This window comes from Geotrypetes seraphini, chromosome 6 (assembly GCF_902459505.1).
Source record: "Geotrypetes seraphini chromosome 6, aGeoSer1.1, whole genome shotgun sequence".
NCBI lineage: Eukaryota > Metazoa > Chordata > Amphibia > Gymnophiona > Dermophiidae > Geotrypetes > Geotrypetes seraphini.
Window position 1 is genome coordinate 253,993,859 of NC_047089.1, and position 15,232 is coordinate 254,009,090.

At 45.0% G+C, this 15,232-nt stretch overlaps 1 protein-coding gene across 12 annotated transcripts in view; it reads left to right on the forward strand.

Moving 5' to 3' along the window:
• Window positions 1-15,232, forward strand: part of DMD (dystrophin) — a 2,510,493-nt gene that overhangs the window by 854,713 nt on the left and 1,640,548 nt on the right. For all 12 annotated transcript variants that reach the window (XM_033949686.1, XM_033949693.1, XM_033949692.1 and 9 more), the window contains exons 5-6: window positions 2,439-2,531; window positions 3,673-3,845. In XM_033949686.1, the coding sequence (XP_033805577.1) occupies window positions 2,439-2,531; window positions 3,673-3,845 (266 nt within the window). The remainder of the gene's footprint in view (window positions 1-2,438; window positions 2,532-3,672; window positions 3,846-15,232) is intronic.

Sequence of the window (15,232 nt, forward strand, 5' to 3'; positions counted from 1 at the left end):
AGTCTTATACAGGGGCATCAATACCTACCGGTACTTTCCCATATACCTCTTCCTATGCACCTTAGCATTCTTCTTGTTTTCGCCGTCATCTTTTCAACCAGTTTGGCCACCTTAAGATCATCACATACAATCACAGAAGTCCCACTCTTCTGTCGTGCACATAAGTTCTTCACCCCCTAAACTGTAACGTTCCTTCAGGATTTTTGCAGCCCAAATGCATGACTTTGCATTTCTTAGCATTACATTTTAGCTGCCAAATTTCAGACCATTCTTCAAGCTTCGCCAGGTCTATCTTCATGTTATTCACACCATCCTGGGTGTCTACTCTATTACAAATTTTGGTATCATCCACAAAGAGGCAAATCTTACCTGACAGCCCTTCAGCAATATCATTTATAAAAATGTTAAAAAGAACAGGCCCAAGAAGAGAAACTTGAGGCAACCATTGGTAACATCCCTTTCCTCAGAGCGATCTCCATTGATCACTACCCTCTGTTGCCTTCTACTCAACCAGTTTTTGACCCAGACCGTCACTTTGGGACCCATCCTGAGGACACTCAGTTTATTTATTAGACGTCTGTGTGGAACACTGTCATAGGTTTTGCTAAAATCTAAATACACCACATCTAGCGCATATCCTTTATCCAATTCTCGGGTCACCCAGTCAAAGAAATTGATTAGATTTGTCTGACAAGACCTACCTCTAGTGAATCCATGTTGCCCCCGGATTCCAGAAACTTCACCTTTCTCTGTTTTAAAAGCATTTCCATGACTTACCGTGCATAAGTTATTGAATACTGCCAACTGCCTTCTTTAGATGCAACCATTTGCACCAGCCTTTGATATAGCGTAGGTGCCAACTTAAGCTCTCTTCTATATTGGCATTTTCACATACAATTGTTATAAACTGGCATGTAGAACCCGTATTGTGTTCACTTTTCTATGAATCTAGCCCCTTATGGCCTATCCAGGCTGCCTCTCCTTATCAACGGCTAAGCTCCACCATCCCTCCCCTCACTTGAGACCCTCATCTGCTTGCCCTATACTTTCATGAATTCAGATGCAGTTTTGTCTCCACCACCTCCACTGGGAGGTTGTTTCACTCATCTACCACCTTGTACACACATGCCAGGCAGAGGTGCTTTTATGAAAAGATTCTAGTAGACACAATGGTTTATAATGCTAGTGGTCTAGAACAGGGATAGGCAATTCCGGTCATCGAGAGCCTCAGGCAAGTCAGGTTTTTGGGATATCTGCAATAAATATGCACGAGATAGATTTGCATCTCAAGGAGGCAGCGCATGCAAATCCAACTCATGCATATTCATTGTGGATATCCTGAAAACCTGGACCGGAATTGTCTACCGCTGGGCTATTAGATATAAGCTGTCCCACTTCCCCATGCCTCTTATATAACTTTATATAGTGTCTGATTGACTTTACTTAGATAAGTTTGCTTTTTGCAATCTTTATATTTTCTCAAAGGATTCAAAGCGCATTGGGGTAAAACACTTGAGAAAAATCCTGTGTGTACCTAAAATGAATGGAAAAAAAAATATAACAAGTAGACTTGCCCCCAAGTTACCTTTCCTGCTCTTCTGTCTTTTCAGCGTCAGGGGGGACCCTCAATGTATTTTGGTCCTAGAGCATCAAGGAAGGTTAAGATAGCATGAGCTGTGTTACTGCAATGTTGGACGAAGAAAAATAACATAGAAACATAGAAAGATGACGGCAGATAAGGGCTACAGCCCATCAAGTCTGCCCATACCATTGACCCCCTTTTAAGTCTACTGGACCCTTAACTCTACTGACCTGCTCTATTAAGTCTATATCCTAGCGACCCTATTCATTGGTATGACCCTTGCAGTGATCCCACATAGGTATCCCATTTATTCTTGAAGTCTGGGATACTGCGGGCCTCGATCACCTGTACTGGAAGCTGGTTCCAATGCTCTATCACTCGTTCCGTGAAGAAGTACTTCCTGTAAAGTTCCAGTTGCTATCAGAACATACAGATAAGGGGAGTGTGTGGCAGAGTGGTTAGAGCCACAGCCTCAGCACCCTGAGGTTGTGGGTTCAAATCCCATGCTGCTCCCATTGCCCCAGGTACATTAGGTAGAGTATGAGCCTGCCAGGACTGATAGGGAAAAATGCTTGATTACCTTATGTAGGCTATGTGGTATAAAAATAAATACATATGATGCTAAACTATGACTATGACAAGCCTTGAAATAAAGATTAATAAAGGAATATTGTAAACTGCCGAGATCTTTGCCAATAAGGCAGTATATCAAAGTTTGGATAAAACATTTAAGATATACTGTATATGTAAGATGATACCTGTTTATTAGAACTAATATAATGCTCTTCTTGAGAGACCTTAAGAAACCTTATGAATGAACCGTGTACGTGTGATCTTGTGTTTTCCAACACTCTAGGTTGACTTGGTGAACATTGGAAGCACAGATATAGTGGATGGCAATCATAAACTGACCCTCGGCTTGATCTGGAGTATAATCCTCCATTGGCAGGTAAGAAATGGTGGCATATTGCCTTTGGAAGACCGGTCTGAAAACAGACAGGAAGGTAACCCCTCCCCCCCCAAGCACCAGTCACCTCCAGTACGCAGCATTCATTGAAATGATTACAGATGCTGACAGAGTGCTGGGACATTAGTGGAGAGCAGATTATTAAATAGCATGCATTATCAGCAGCTCTATTCACTTTAATTTCAATTGCATTTGCTAACATTTATATGAATTACCCAGGCAGAGAAACAGCATCACCAGCGAGCTCCTCATGAATTATAAACTAGCCCGACCACATCTGTTCTTTTTTGAAAGTGAAAATCCGTTCTCTTTCATTTATTGCTTTCATAAATTTTCCTTTATCTCAAGAACTTTTGAAAGTGGGGAAAATCAAGTTAACCCGTTTCAGACTGGAAAATGTTAACATTGACCTGTGAAACTGAAAAACAGGGGGGCTGGTGGGTCAAAAGCCAGGCAGTGTAATAAAGCCAAATAGCCACTGGTCTACTGTTCCATTCTGTCCCCCCTATCTTCTCCTTCCATCAACCCTCTTTTCCATTCTGGTTCATAACTCAATATTTATCCTTCTCTCTCCCTCCATTTTCTGTGTATGTCTCAAGCCTCCTCTGATTATATGGTGTTATCGCTATTCTTACACTTCAACTTCTACCGATGTTCATATGCAATCGTTAAATATTTTCTACATTGATAATGGAAAACTGCTTTAATTCATAAACACATAAAGAATTGCCATACTGGATCAGATGTAAGGTCCATCAGACCTGGTATCATGTTTCCAACAGAATCCGATGAGGCCACAAGTACCTGGCAATATCTCCAAAAGTAGACCGATTCCAGGCTGCATACCAACATGGATAAGCTGTGGCTTTTCACAAATCTGCCTGGTTAAAGCAGTTTATAGACTTTTCCTCCAGGAACTTGTCTAAACCTTTTGTTAAAATCCAGCTCCACTAACAGATTTTACTATATTCTGCGTCAACGAATTCCAGAAACGCGTGACGTTCTCGTAAATGGGTTTTATGTCATTTGACTTGTCTTCCACCGTAGCTCTTTCTCTGCATATTTAGAAAGTGAAGGAACAAAGTTTAGGCCTTGGGTTTTGGCATTGTCTCTTTCTTTGCAGGTCAAAGATGTAATGAAAGGCATCATGGCTGACTTGCAGCAGACAAACAGTGAAAAGATCTTACTAAGCTGGGTCCGCCAATCAACGAGCAGTTATCCAGAGGTCAACGTGGTCAATTTCACCAGCAGCTGGACGGATGGGTTGGCTTTCAATGCTCTCATCCATAGCCACAGGTAAGAGTGCGGAGATACTTGTCGGGTTCTCATAGCCCCGGTAAATCAGGCTTTAGAATACTATAAAGCAGTGGTTCCCAACCCTGTCCTGGAGGGAAAGCCCTAATGAATATGCATGAGAGAGATCTGCATATAATGGAGGTATAAGGCATGCAAATCTGCTCCATGCATATTCATTAGGTTTATCCTGAAAACCCGACTGGCCTAATGGTCCTCCAGGACAGGATTGGGAACCACTGCTATAAAATACTGGGCCAGTGTCTCTCAAACTTTTTTTTAGCACAGGCATACTAAACAGAGCAAATGTTTTTCACAGCATATTATAATTGAAATTATAAAATTGCAAAACCAACAAAAAATTAAATTTGAGAGTTATTTCAAGTTTTTTAAGCTATGTATGGGTAATTGTAACGACAGTGAAACTAAAGTAGATAGAATTGAATTGCTAAACAGTGCGATGGGTGTGCTTGTTTTTAAGTGCAGCTCGATTGTCAACAAGAAAACACGCATTTCATCATCCACCATCTGCAGTCATTCTCTTATTTCTCGATTTAATTTCTGTCCGAGCTGAAAATCCAAGTTCGCAAAGATAAGAAGATCCAAACGGTAACAAAGCCTTGATTGCTTTGTTGCTCAAGTTAGGATAACTACCGCATAGAAAAGAAAGCTAAAAGTACTTGCCATTAGTTTTCAAAGACCAATTACGTCAAAGAATGATGCTTGTCTGGGTGGTTGTGTCCGTACGCACACAGATGCTCATAACATTGACAAACTCTTGCGTATGAAACATAGAAACATAGAAACATAGAAATAGACGGCAGATAAGGGCCACGGCCCATCAAGTCTGCCCACTCCAATGACCCTTCCTATCTATCTTTGCGGATAGATCCCACATGTTTGTCCTATTTGGCCTTAAAATCTGGCACGCTTCTGGCCTCAATAACCTGAAGTGGAAGACTATTCCAGCGATCAACCACCCTTTCGGTGAAGAAGAACTTCCTAGTGTCACCGTGCAGTTTCCCGCCCCTGATTTTCCACTGATGCCCCCTTGTTGCCGCGGGACCCTTGAAAAAGAAGATATCCTCTTCCACCTCGATGCGACCTGTGAGGTATTTGAATGTCTCGATCATATCTCCCCTCTCTCTACGTTCCTCTAGTGAGTAGAGCTGCAACTTCCCTAACCGCTCCTCGTATGGGAGCTCCTTGAGTCCCGAGACCATCCTGGTGGCCATTCTCTGGACCGATTCCAGTCTCAGCACATCCTTGCGGTAATGCGGCTTCCAAAATTGCACACAGTACTCCAGGTGCGGTCTCACCATGGATCTATACAGTGGCATAATGACTTCAGGTTTACGGCTGACGAAACTCCTGCGTATGCAACCTATGATTTGCCTTGCTTTGGATGAAGCTTGCTCAACTTGATTTGCAGACTTCATGTCTTCCCTGACAATCACCCCTAAGTCTCTTTCTGCTTCAGTTTTTTTCAAGATCTCGCCATTTAGGGTGTAAATCTTGCATGGATTTCGGCTTCCCAGGTGCATGACTTTGCATTTTTTGGCATTGAAACTGAGTTGCCAGGACCTAGACCAGTGCTCCAGAAGAAGTAGGTCATGCATCATATCATCTGCCATTGAATTATTGTCTGTTGTGCTCTTGTTCACTACATTGCTTAGCTTGACATCATCGGCGAATAATGTTATTCTTCCTCGTAGCCCTTCTGTCAAGTCTCTTATGTAGATGTTGAACAAGATCGGGCCCAGGACGGAGCCCTGTGGCACTCCACTTATCACCTCTGACATTTCGGAGGGGGTGCCATTCACCACTACCCTCTGAAGCCTACCTCCAAGCCAGTTCCCAACCCAATTTGTCAATGTGTCGCCCAAACCTAAAGAACTCATCTTGCTTAGCAACCTGCGGTGTGGTACGCTATCAAATGCTTTGCTGAAATCCAGGTAGACGATGTCCAGGGACTCACCAGCATCCAGCTTCCTCGTCACCCAGTCAAAGAAGCTGATCAGGTTGGATTGGCAGGATCTCCTCTTAGTAAATCCATGTTGGCGGGGATCCCGTAGTTTCTCCTCGTCCATGATTCTATTCAATTGGTGTTTGATTAGGGTTTCCATTAGTTTGCTCACTATCGATGTGAGACTCACTGGTCTGTAATTTGCCATCTCCATCTTGGAGCCTTTCTTGTGGAGTGGGATGACGTTAGCTGTCTTCCAGTCCATCGGGACGTTACCTGTACTAAGGGAGAGATTGAAGAGCGCGGATAGCGGTTCCGCTAGGACATCACCCAACTCCCTGAGCACCCTAGGGTGTAGGTTGTCAGGCCCCATTGCCTTGTTGACCTTGATTTTTGACAGCTCGCAATAGACGCTGCTGGGTGTAAACTTGAAATTACTACATGGGTCAACTGATTTAACCCTTGTCTGTGGCTGAGGGCCGATCCCGGTGCCTCACGGGTGAAGACTGAGCAGAAGTATTTATTTAACAGTTGGGCTTTTTCCGAGTCCGTTTCTACAAAGTCTCCGTCTGGTTTTCTGAGACGTACTATCCCGCCCGAGTTCTTATTTCTGTCACTGATATACCTGAAGAAAGATTTATCTCCTTTCTGGATGTTCTTTGCTAGAGACTCCTCCATGCGGAATTTGGCCTCCCTAACTGCTGCTTTGACGGCCCTTGACTTGGCCAGATATTTTACTCTAGAGTCCTGTGTCCCTGATTGTTTGTAAGAGATGAATGCTTTTTTCTTCTCTTTGATGATGTCCGAGATCTCCGTAGAGAACCACTGTGGCTTGTTGTTCCTACTCCGTTTGCTTACTGATTTAACATAGTGGTTTGTTGCTTCCTGTATGGTGGCTTTCAGAGTTGACCACATTTCTTCCACGCTGACGGTGTCTGCTTGGCTTTGTAGCACCTGGTGAACGAAGTCTCCCATGTCTTGGAAGTTTGTGTCTTTGAATTTGAGAACCTTGGTCATTGTGGTAGATTTCGTGAAACCTTTCCTGAGATTGAACCATATCATATTGTGGTCACTGGAGGCCAAAGTTTCACCCACCGAGACCTCTGTGATACTTTCCCCGTTGGTAAGTACTAGGTCCAGTATTGCCTGATCCCTTGTTGGTTCAGATACCAGTTGCCTGAGTCTTGCTCCATTCAAAGAGTTTAATAGCTTCCTGCTGTTGCCGGAAGCAGAGGAAAGTGTGACCCAATCCACATCAGGCATGTTGAAGTCACCTACCAATACTGTATCACCCCGCAAGGTGATATTCTCTATATCTCCGATTAATTCCTTATCTAGGTCATCTTGATGTCTTGGGGGTCTGTATACTACGCCAAGATACAGGCATTTGTCCTTCCCTCTGGCCAAATTTACCCAAAGGGATTCCCCAGTGTACTGTACATCTGTGATTCTGGTGACCTTAATGTCCTCTCTAGTATATAATGCTACACCACCTCCCATTTTACCCTCCCTGTCCCGGCGAAGCAAGTTGTAACCTGGTATGACCATGTCCCACCCGTGGGAGTCTGTGAGCCAGGTCTCAGATATCGCCACTACATCCAGGTCGGCATTCCTCATTTCTGTTTCCAAGTCTAGGATCTTATTTCCCAGACTGTGGGCGTTGACGTACATAGCCCTCCACGTTGTGTGTTTGTTGTATCTCAGTGGGGACGATCCCTCTTTATCAACTAGGACCCCATTAGCATTATTCGCATGTCTCTTGCACTCCCTAGCATTATTCGCCTGTCTCTTACACTCCATAGACCCAGAGCTAAAGCTTGAACCTGTCTCGGACTCCCCATGACTATAGTGTGCTCCTATCTCAGACTCGGTAATGTGTGTACCCTGTGGGGGTATTCCCGTTTGGGCTACTCGAACTCCTTTAGTGCAATTTGCAACGTGTGCACTCTCTCTGGTCCCAGAATTATAATGTGTACTCCCTCTAGACCCAGAATTGCTATGTATCCTCCCCCTAGACCCAAAATTGTAATGTGTCCCAGAAATATAGTATTTACTTAGCTCAGTCTCAAAAGAGTATTGGTAGCTTAGCTCGTCAGATGGGTTGTTTGTGCCCGTACCCTCTCCCAACTTACCTAGTTTAAAGCCCTGTGTAGTAGGCGGGCTAGACGGTGTCCAAGGACGTTCTTCCCCCTCCTGGTCAGGTGTAACCCGTCTGGTCCCAGCAGTCCTTGCAGTGCCTCTCCGTGGTGTAGGAACCCAAAGTTCATCTCCTTGCACCATCCCTGCAGCCAGTCGTTCGCCCTCCGAACTCGATCCTCCCTGGCACTGCCCTTGCCCCTCACTGGGAGGATCGATGAGAAGACCACCTGCGCATCCATCCCCCTCAGCTTCTCTCCCAGGGCTCTGAAGTCTTCGGGTATACTCTCCGTGGTGCACCTGGCAGTGTCGTTGGTTCCGACGTGGATGAGGATCATAGGGAAGTGATCCTGCGGTTTGATGAGTCTGTCCAGGCTATCAGTTACATCCCGGATCCTGGCCCCCGGCAAACAGCAGACCTCTCTTGATTGCAGATCAGGTCTACAAATTGGTCCCTCGGTGCCCCTTAGCAGTGAATCCCCGATGACCACAACTCTGCGCTTTCTAGGGGCGGGCCGACCTGTTGACTCTGGAACCGGAACCGTCTGCTCAACCACTTCTTGTACCTCGTTGTCAGGATCCTCCTGTAGCAGCTGGTATCTGTTCTTAAGGGGGATATGTGGTGTCGATGTAGAGCTACCCTGTATGTGAGAGAGAGAAACAGAATGAGGTTTTCTGCGTTTTCCTGTGGAGGAAGTCACCAGCTGCCAGGAATCAGCGTCTCCAGTGACTTCCTGAATTCCGACGGTTGGATTCAAGCCTGAAGTTTTGGAAGCTTTGGGAGTCTCAAGGATGGTCTTGTCAGGCTCTCGTTCGGCGATCTGAGACAGCTCCTGAATTATTCCGTCAATGAAGGTCTCGTCATCACGGATGCTCCTTAAGCGTTGAATCTCCTCTCTCAGGCTCATCAGCTCTAGCAGAAGGCTTTCATCTGGCTGTTCAATTGGTTCCGTCTGAGTGGAGACTGAAGACATCTTTGAGGGGATGGCCTCGGTCTGTACAGAGACCTCTGCCCTCTGTCCAGGCTCCCCCTCTGTCTGTACGAAGACCGTAGCCATCCCCTGGGTACTTTCGGCGACTGAGCTGCCTGTCTTGACTGAAGTCTTGCTGCCTCTAGTTCTGCCTGCCATATATAAAGGTTTTTTATTTAATTTTTTTTTTTTTTTTTGTCAGAATGGGGACTGTTAGGAGTTGGTGTCTGCCTGTCAGAATAGAGTGGTTGGTGTGGTCCGCCTGTTAAGTGTGCTTGTTGGTTAGGTAGGAGTAGAGAGTTGAAAGTTGAAAGACCTGGAAGAGGGAAAGATTGAAGAAAGGTTGAAGTTGATTGGTAATTTAACTAGTTGTAGGATTTTAGAGACCAGCTGAAATTGATAGCCCTTCCTTGATGCCCTTCTTGAGGCCCTTCGCAAAGGCGCTCTCGCTAAGGCGAGCGCCTTTGCTGCTCGCCTTCGCCGCGCGCCGAACGGCCGCGAGCCGTTGGCTCGAGCCCTTATATGGGGGAGATCTGCAGTGACGTCGGGGGGGTAGACGGACTTACCACCGCGTCCCGTCCGCCTCCTCCTCTGACGATTTCAGCGCTCCTCTCCCCTGCTTAGCCTCCTCCGTCTCCTGTAAGCACCTCCGCTGCTTTTCCTCCCCTTTCTCTGCCTTCTCCGCTTCTCCGTAAGCTCTCCGCTCCCTTTCTCTTCCTCCTCCGCCTCTCCGTGTGCTCTCCGCCCCTTTCTCCGCCTCCCTGCTCGCTCTCCGCCCCTTCCTCCGCCTCTTGGCAAGCACTCTGCTTCTCTCGCCGCTGCTAAGTGCCTCCTTCCTCTCTCTCTAGATCAGCCTGCCTGCCTGCTCTCACTCCCTGCAAGCACCCTCACGCTGCTACCATGTGCTTGCCTTGCCTGGCTGGCCTAGAGCTGAGGATTCCTTCGTTGGCTCGAGCCCTTATATGGGGGAGATCTGCAGTGACGTCGGGGGGGTGGGCGGACGTATGCAACGTGCATCTTATAAAATAAAATTCTGGAATCTCTCGTGGCACACCACTGTGCCATGACACACAGTTTGAAAGTAGAGAATGACATGGTGACAAAATTCATCACCGTTCCCGTCCCCGCGGATAACCGCGGGAAACCATCTTCATGTCATTCTTTAAGGAGAGAGGGAAGAATCAGAGTATAATTGGGCACAACCACTGACCCGCAAGCTTTGCTTTGAAGAATGCTGGTTTAGAAGGACCGAGGTTGAAATAGACACTAGAAAATGATATGGGATTATTTCCCGCGGTTATCCGCGGGAATGGTGATGAATTTTGTCACCATGTCATTCTCTATTTGAAAGCCACTGTACTAGGCTCAGGCCTATAGCCACGGCGCCTTCTGCTTTCCCCCTGTATGGAATATTAGATCCTTTGATTCCTTTATACTGGAATGCTCACAGATCCTGCTACTTGAGGAGCACAGAGAAGTACAAATTACCTTTTCTCTCTTCCAAGGGAATTAAATCAGCTGGGAAACTTTGTCAGTCCTATGCTTTCAAGTTGGGAGAGATTTGGAATGGACTTCCTGGTTCTATTAGAACAATAGACCAATTGCAATTGTTTCGGAAAACCTTAAAAATCCTGCTATTCTCACAATACCTAAATAGTTTACCTGCAGAATGTGCTAATCGCTAACATTGCAAGATCTACTTTTATTGCAAAACTCTTTTATTGGTCAAAAGCACAATCAAAATCAACAAACCAATAAATACAGCAAGACCAAATTTTCAATACCAAAAAAAACAAACCCTCCCCCCTACCCAAATAAAAAAATATTTTAAAAAAAGGGCATGGAATTTCAGAAGAGCACAGGACATAAACCATACCAAAAATATGCACTCAAACATTCAATACATGGCTACGAGCATAAGATCTACTTTTATAAAAGCAACAAAAAAACTGCAGATATGTACAAGATGCGGGCGTTGTTTATTAAAACAAATAAAGTGCAGGATAAAATACAACCTTATTACCAACCAAGGTCCGTGTTTCGGATAACACGCTTTCCTCAGGGGTCCGTGGTGGTTAAGGTATAAAATGTAGCTGCACAAAAAATAACAAACGAACGCCTATAAAAAGCAAATGTGAACAAGACTGCCATTGTGTTATCCGAAACACGGACCGTGTCGGGTCCTTTGGTTGGTAATAAGGTTGTATTTTATCCTGCACTTTATTTGTTTTAATAAACAAGCCCACATCTTGTACATATCTGCAGTTTTTTCGTTGCTTTTGTACTTGCTGCTTGCTCCACTGCAGATCACGTTGGATTTCTCTTTTCTTTGTGCTCCAAGATCTACTTTTATGACAGACTAGATTAATTTTGACTTTCCTTACTTCTCCTTATTTTCAAATGCACCTTCCTACCAAACCTTCAGGAAATCAATTCAAACCTATCTCTTGAATAAATTTCTCCGACTCCTTTCCTGCCTTGTTTCATCTTTGAAATGCTTCTGGATAAATCTTGACTGCTCTTGGCATGCGAATGTAATTTGAAAGTCTTTCTCTGTAACATCACTGTCTGTGTACAGTCTCTTCCTCTGTAAACCGCTTGGAACTGCTCGTGGTATTGCAGTATACAAAAATAAAGTTATTATTATTATTTATGTATATTCTGGTCTCCGGACTACTGGTAAACCGAGTCGAGCTCCAAAGAGAGATGACCCGGTATATAAGCTGAAGAATATAGAAACATAGAAATAGATGGCAGATAAGGGCCACGGCCCATCTAGTCTGCCCACCCCAATGACCCTCCCCTACCTTTCTCTGTGAATAGATCCCACGTGTCTATCCCATTTGGCCTTAAAATCAGGCACGCTGCTGGCCTCAATAACCTGAAGTGGAAGACTATTCCAGCGATCAACCACCCTTTCAGTGAAAAAGAATTTCCTGGTGTCCCCGTGCAGTTTCCCGCCCCTGATTTTCCACGGATGCCCCCTTGTTGCCGCGGGACCCTTGAAAAAGAAGATTAGATTATACAGAATCTTGCCTGTAGAATTCTGGAATCTTCAAATCCTTGCTTGAGTTTGCAATGTTGTTACATAATAAAATAAAAAAAATTGATCACCTATCAGGTCCTCGAGCGTTTTTCCCAATCTGTTCCGTTGTATCCCTGGGTTAATTCGAGTGTGTTGAATAGTGACTAACTTGAACCACACTCTCACTGCTTGCTGCTTCCTTTGCTGCCCAAGGGCTCCCTCGACAGTTTATTTGGCGACTGGAATTATTTTGTGGCAAGGTAGAGAGTTAACCAGGGCAACCCAGATATTAACAAGTCTGAAAGCTGCTGAGTTAGGGTTACCAGACGTACAGATTTATCCGGACACGGCCTCTTTTTAGAGGACATGTCCCGGCGTCCAGACGGCTTTTCGAAATCTGGGTTTTGAAGAGCTTCCAGCATCTGCATGCGCATGCGTGTAATGTCATGGCGTCATGCCCTCCTGACGCGGCTCCGAGCTTGAGAACAGGTTGAGGGAGGCGGGGCTGGGGCAGAACAGGGCGTGGCTTGGGTGGAATGGAGAGGGACTGGGTGGAACTTGGCAGGCCTGGTAATCCTAAAATGAGTGATCGCAGAGGAAGATTTCTGGCTAGTTCTTTTAACCCTGTAGACTCTGCTTCTAGTGGCATAGTACCAGGAGAGAAGTTGGCAGACAACCAGGACTGTAACATAGTAACATAGTAGATGATGGCACATAAAGACCCGAATGGTCCATCCAGTCTGCCCAACCCGATTCAATTTAAATTTTTCTTTTTAGCTATTTCTGGGCTAGAATCCAAAGCTTTACCCGGTACTGTACTTGGGTTCCAACTGCCGAAATCTCTGTTAAGACTTACTCCAGCCCATCTACACCCTCCCAGCCATTGAAGCCCTCCCCAGCCCATCCTCCACCAAACATCCATACACAGACACAGACCGTGCAAGTCTGCCCAGTACTGGCCTTAGTTCAATATTTCATATTATTTTCTGATGCAAATTCCCTCTATGTATCAAGTCACTTTAACTCTAATCCTAAGAGCCAACTTTTCAAAATGATTGGGGTGTACTACACTCTACAGAAATTACCCCTCCCTGGACAAAGTCTAGAGGACCGATATTCTGATCATGGGAATTTGCCTGGCTTACTTCTGATGTCGGCGGTGAATTCGGAAAATTCAGTGCCAGGCCATATCCGGTGACCAGCTTTGAATTCCCATTATTTTTTTGGCCATCTAAAAACATTGCTGTTTAAGCTGATATTCATTGGCTGACTGACTAACGGCCTCTTTTACAAAGCCGCGCTAACAGCCCCGAAGCCCATAGAGAATTAAAAGGCTTCGTGGCTGTTTCCGTGTGGCAGCCGCTAGTGCGGCTTTGTAAAAGAGGCCGTAAGTCACAGCGACCAAAGAGGGACCTGCTATTGATGTGGGTCTGTCTGGCCGCACAACTCAGACAATCAGCCAACAAATTTTGACTCTAGCCTGCTATGTTGCATGTCATATCTGGTGACTGGGCTAGCCGCTAATATTCAGGGGCCATCTCCTGGCCTTTAAATAGTGCCGAACATCGGACAGAAGAAGTTTCTTTGGTACTGGGGATGCTCAAGGACTCACAGCACCCACACAGCTGACTCCTATGGATCTCATTTAAAGTATAAAGGTGCGAACCCACAATTAGCGTCCCTCTACAGCAGTCCTACAGCAGTCCTTGTTATGGGAAATTTCCCAGAATGCTTCAGAAATCCATAATGGTGCTGGCCTGCTCCTTATTTATGTCAGCTGTTCTACTTTGAACCCATTTGTCTTAGCTACACACCGACTAGAGCTGCCCGAATGGAAACCCTCTCCTCACCTGCCTCTGCCAGAAAATTCCCACCCCCACCTCTCTCCCGTACTTTGGAGTCACTCTTGTCCTCCGTTCCTCTCCCCTTGTTCTGCTCAGATGTAGAACATATTTTCTCCTGAGCATGAAATGAAAAACAACGACACAAAGGACCTTTCTGTTTTAGCAAAAGAACAGGAATGATAAACATGCAAATGTGGAAAAGGGAATTCATTTGTGTTTTCTCAATTCTGAGCGCACTGAAGTGTGATGGGGAGAAGTGCTAATGTTTGTCGGAGCTGGAGACTGTCCCAGGGCATGATGAGCAAGCTCTGCTGACAGACATCCAGCTGAGGCCCGCCCGAAGCCTCGGCAAGGTAATGGATGTTCTAACAGCTCCCTCGTTCACTCTTTTGGGAGCTGCTCTCAGCAGGTTTTATTACCAGCGCTGATACTCTTCACATTTAACTGTCAGAAAAGGTAATTAAAAGTCAGACTTGAGACAGGCTCATATTAGGAGGCTGATGGCCTAAACCACCCAGTCAGGCACTATGAGGGCACCGCCTATGAACCGCTCCAATGCAATGCGCTGAGGCCCTGATTCTACAAAAGATGTCTACAGTAAGGCGTCTAGATCAGCGCGCCAAACTTACTTTCTTAATTGGGCCTCATCAGTGCTGTTACTTGAAAGCGCCATTTTAAAAGCTCAATTTAAAAGCTATTTATTTAATTTGTTTTCCCTAAAGAGCTCAGTAAGGGTTACAGGTTAACATATATAATATACAGTAAACAGGTTACAATTTGGATCGGTAGCATGGAATATTGCTACTCTCTGGGATTCTGGAATCTTGCTATTCTTTGAGATTCTATATGGAATGTTGCTACTCTTTGGGATTCTAGAATCTTGTTACTCTCTGGGATTCCGGAATCTTGCTATTCTTTGACATTCTGTATGGAATGTTGCTACTCTTTGGGATTCTAGAATCTTGTTACTCTCTGGGATTCCGGAATCTTGCTATTCTTTGACATTCTGTATGGAATGTTGCTACTCTTTGGGATTCTAGAATCTTGTTACTCTCTGGGATTCCGGAATCTTGCTATTCTTTGACATTATGGAATGTTGCTACTCTTTGGGGTTTGGCCAGGTACTAGGAACCTGGATTGGCCACCGTGAGAACGGGCTACTGGGCTTGATGGACCATTGGTCTGACCCAGTAAGGTTATTCTTATGTTTTCTTATGCTGATGCAAGTTTTCAAGTTTTATTCAAATCTTGATATGCTGCTAATCAAAAAAAGTCTGAGCGGTTTACAATAAAATTAATTTTATAAAAAGAGTAATAACACAGGTACGGGAAACATTACAACCAAACAAGTGGATACATAAGGAATGAAGGGAATAAATACAATATTTAAATAGATAAGAAATCAAAGGAAAAGCACAATAGGAAAGGGGGGGAATATTAAAATCAGC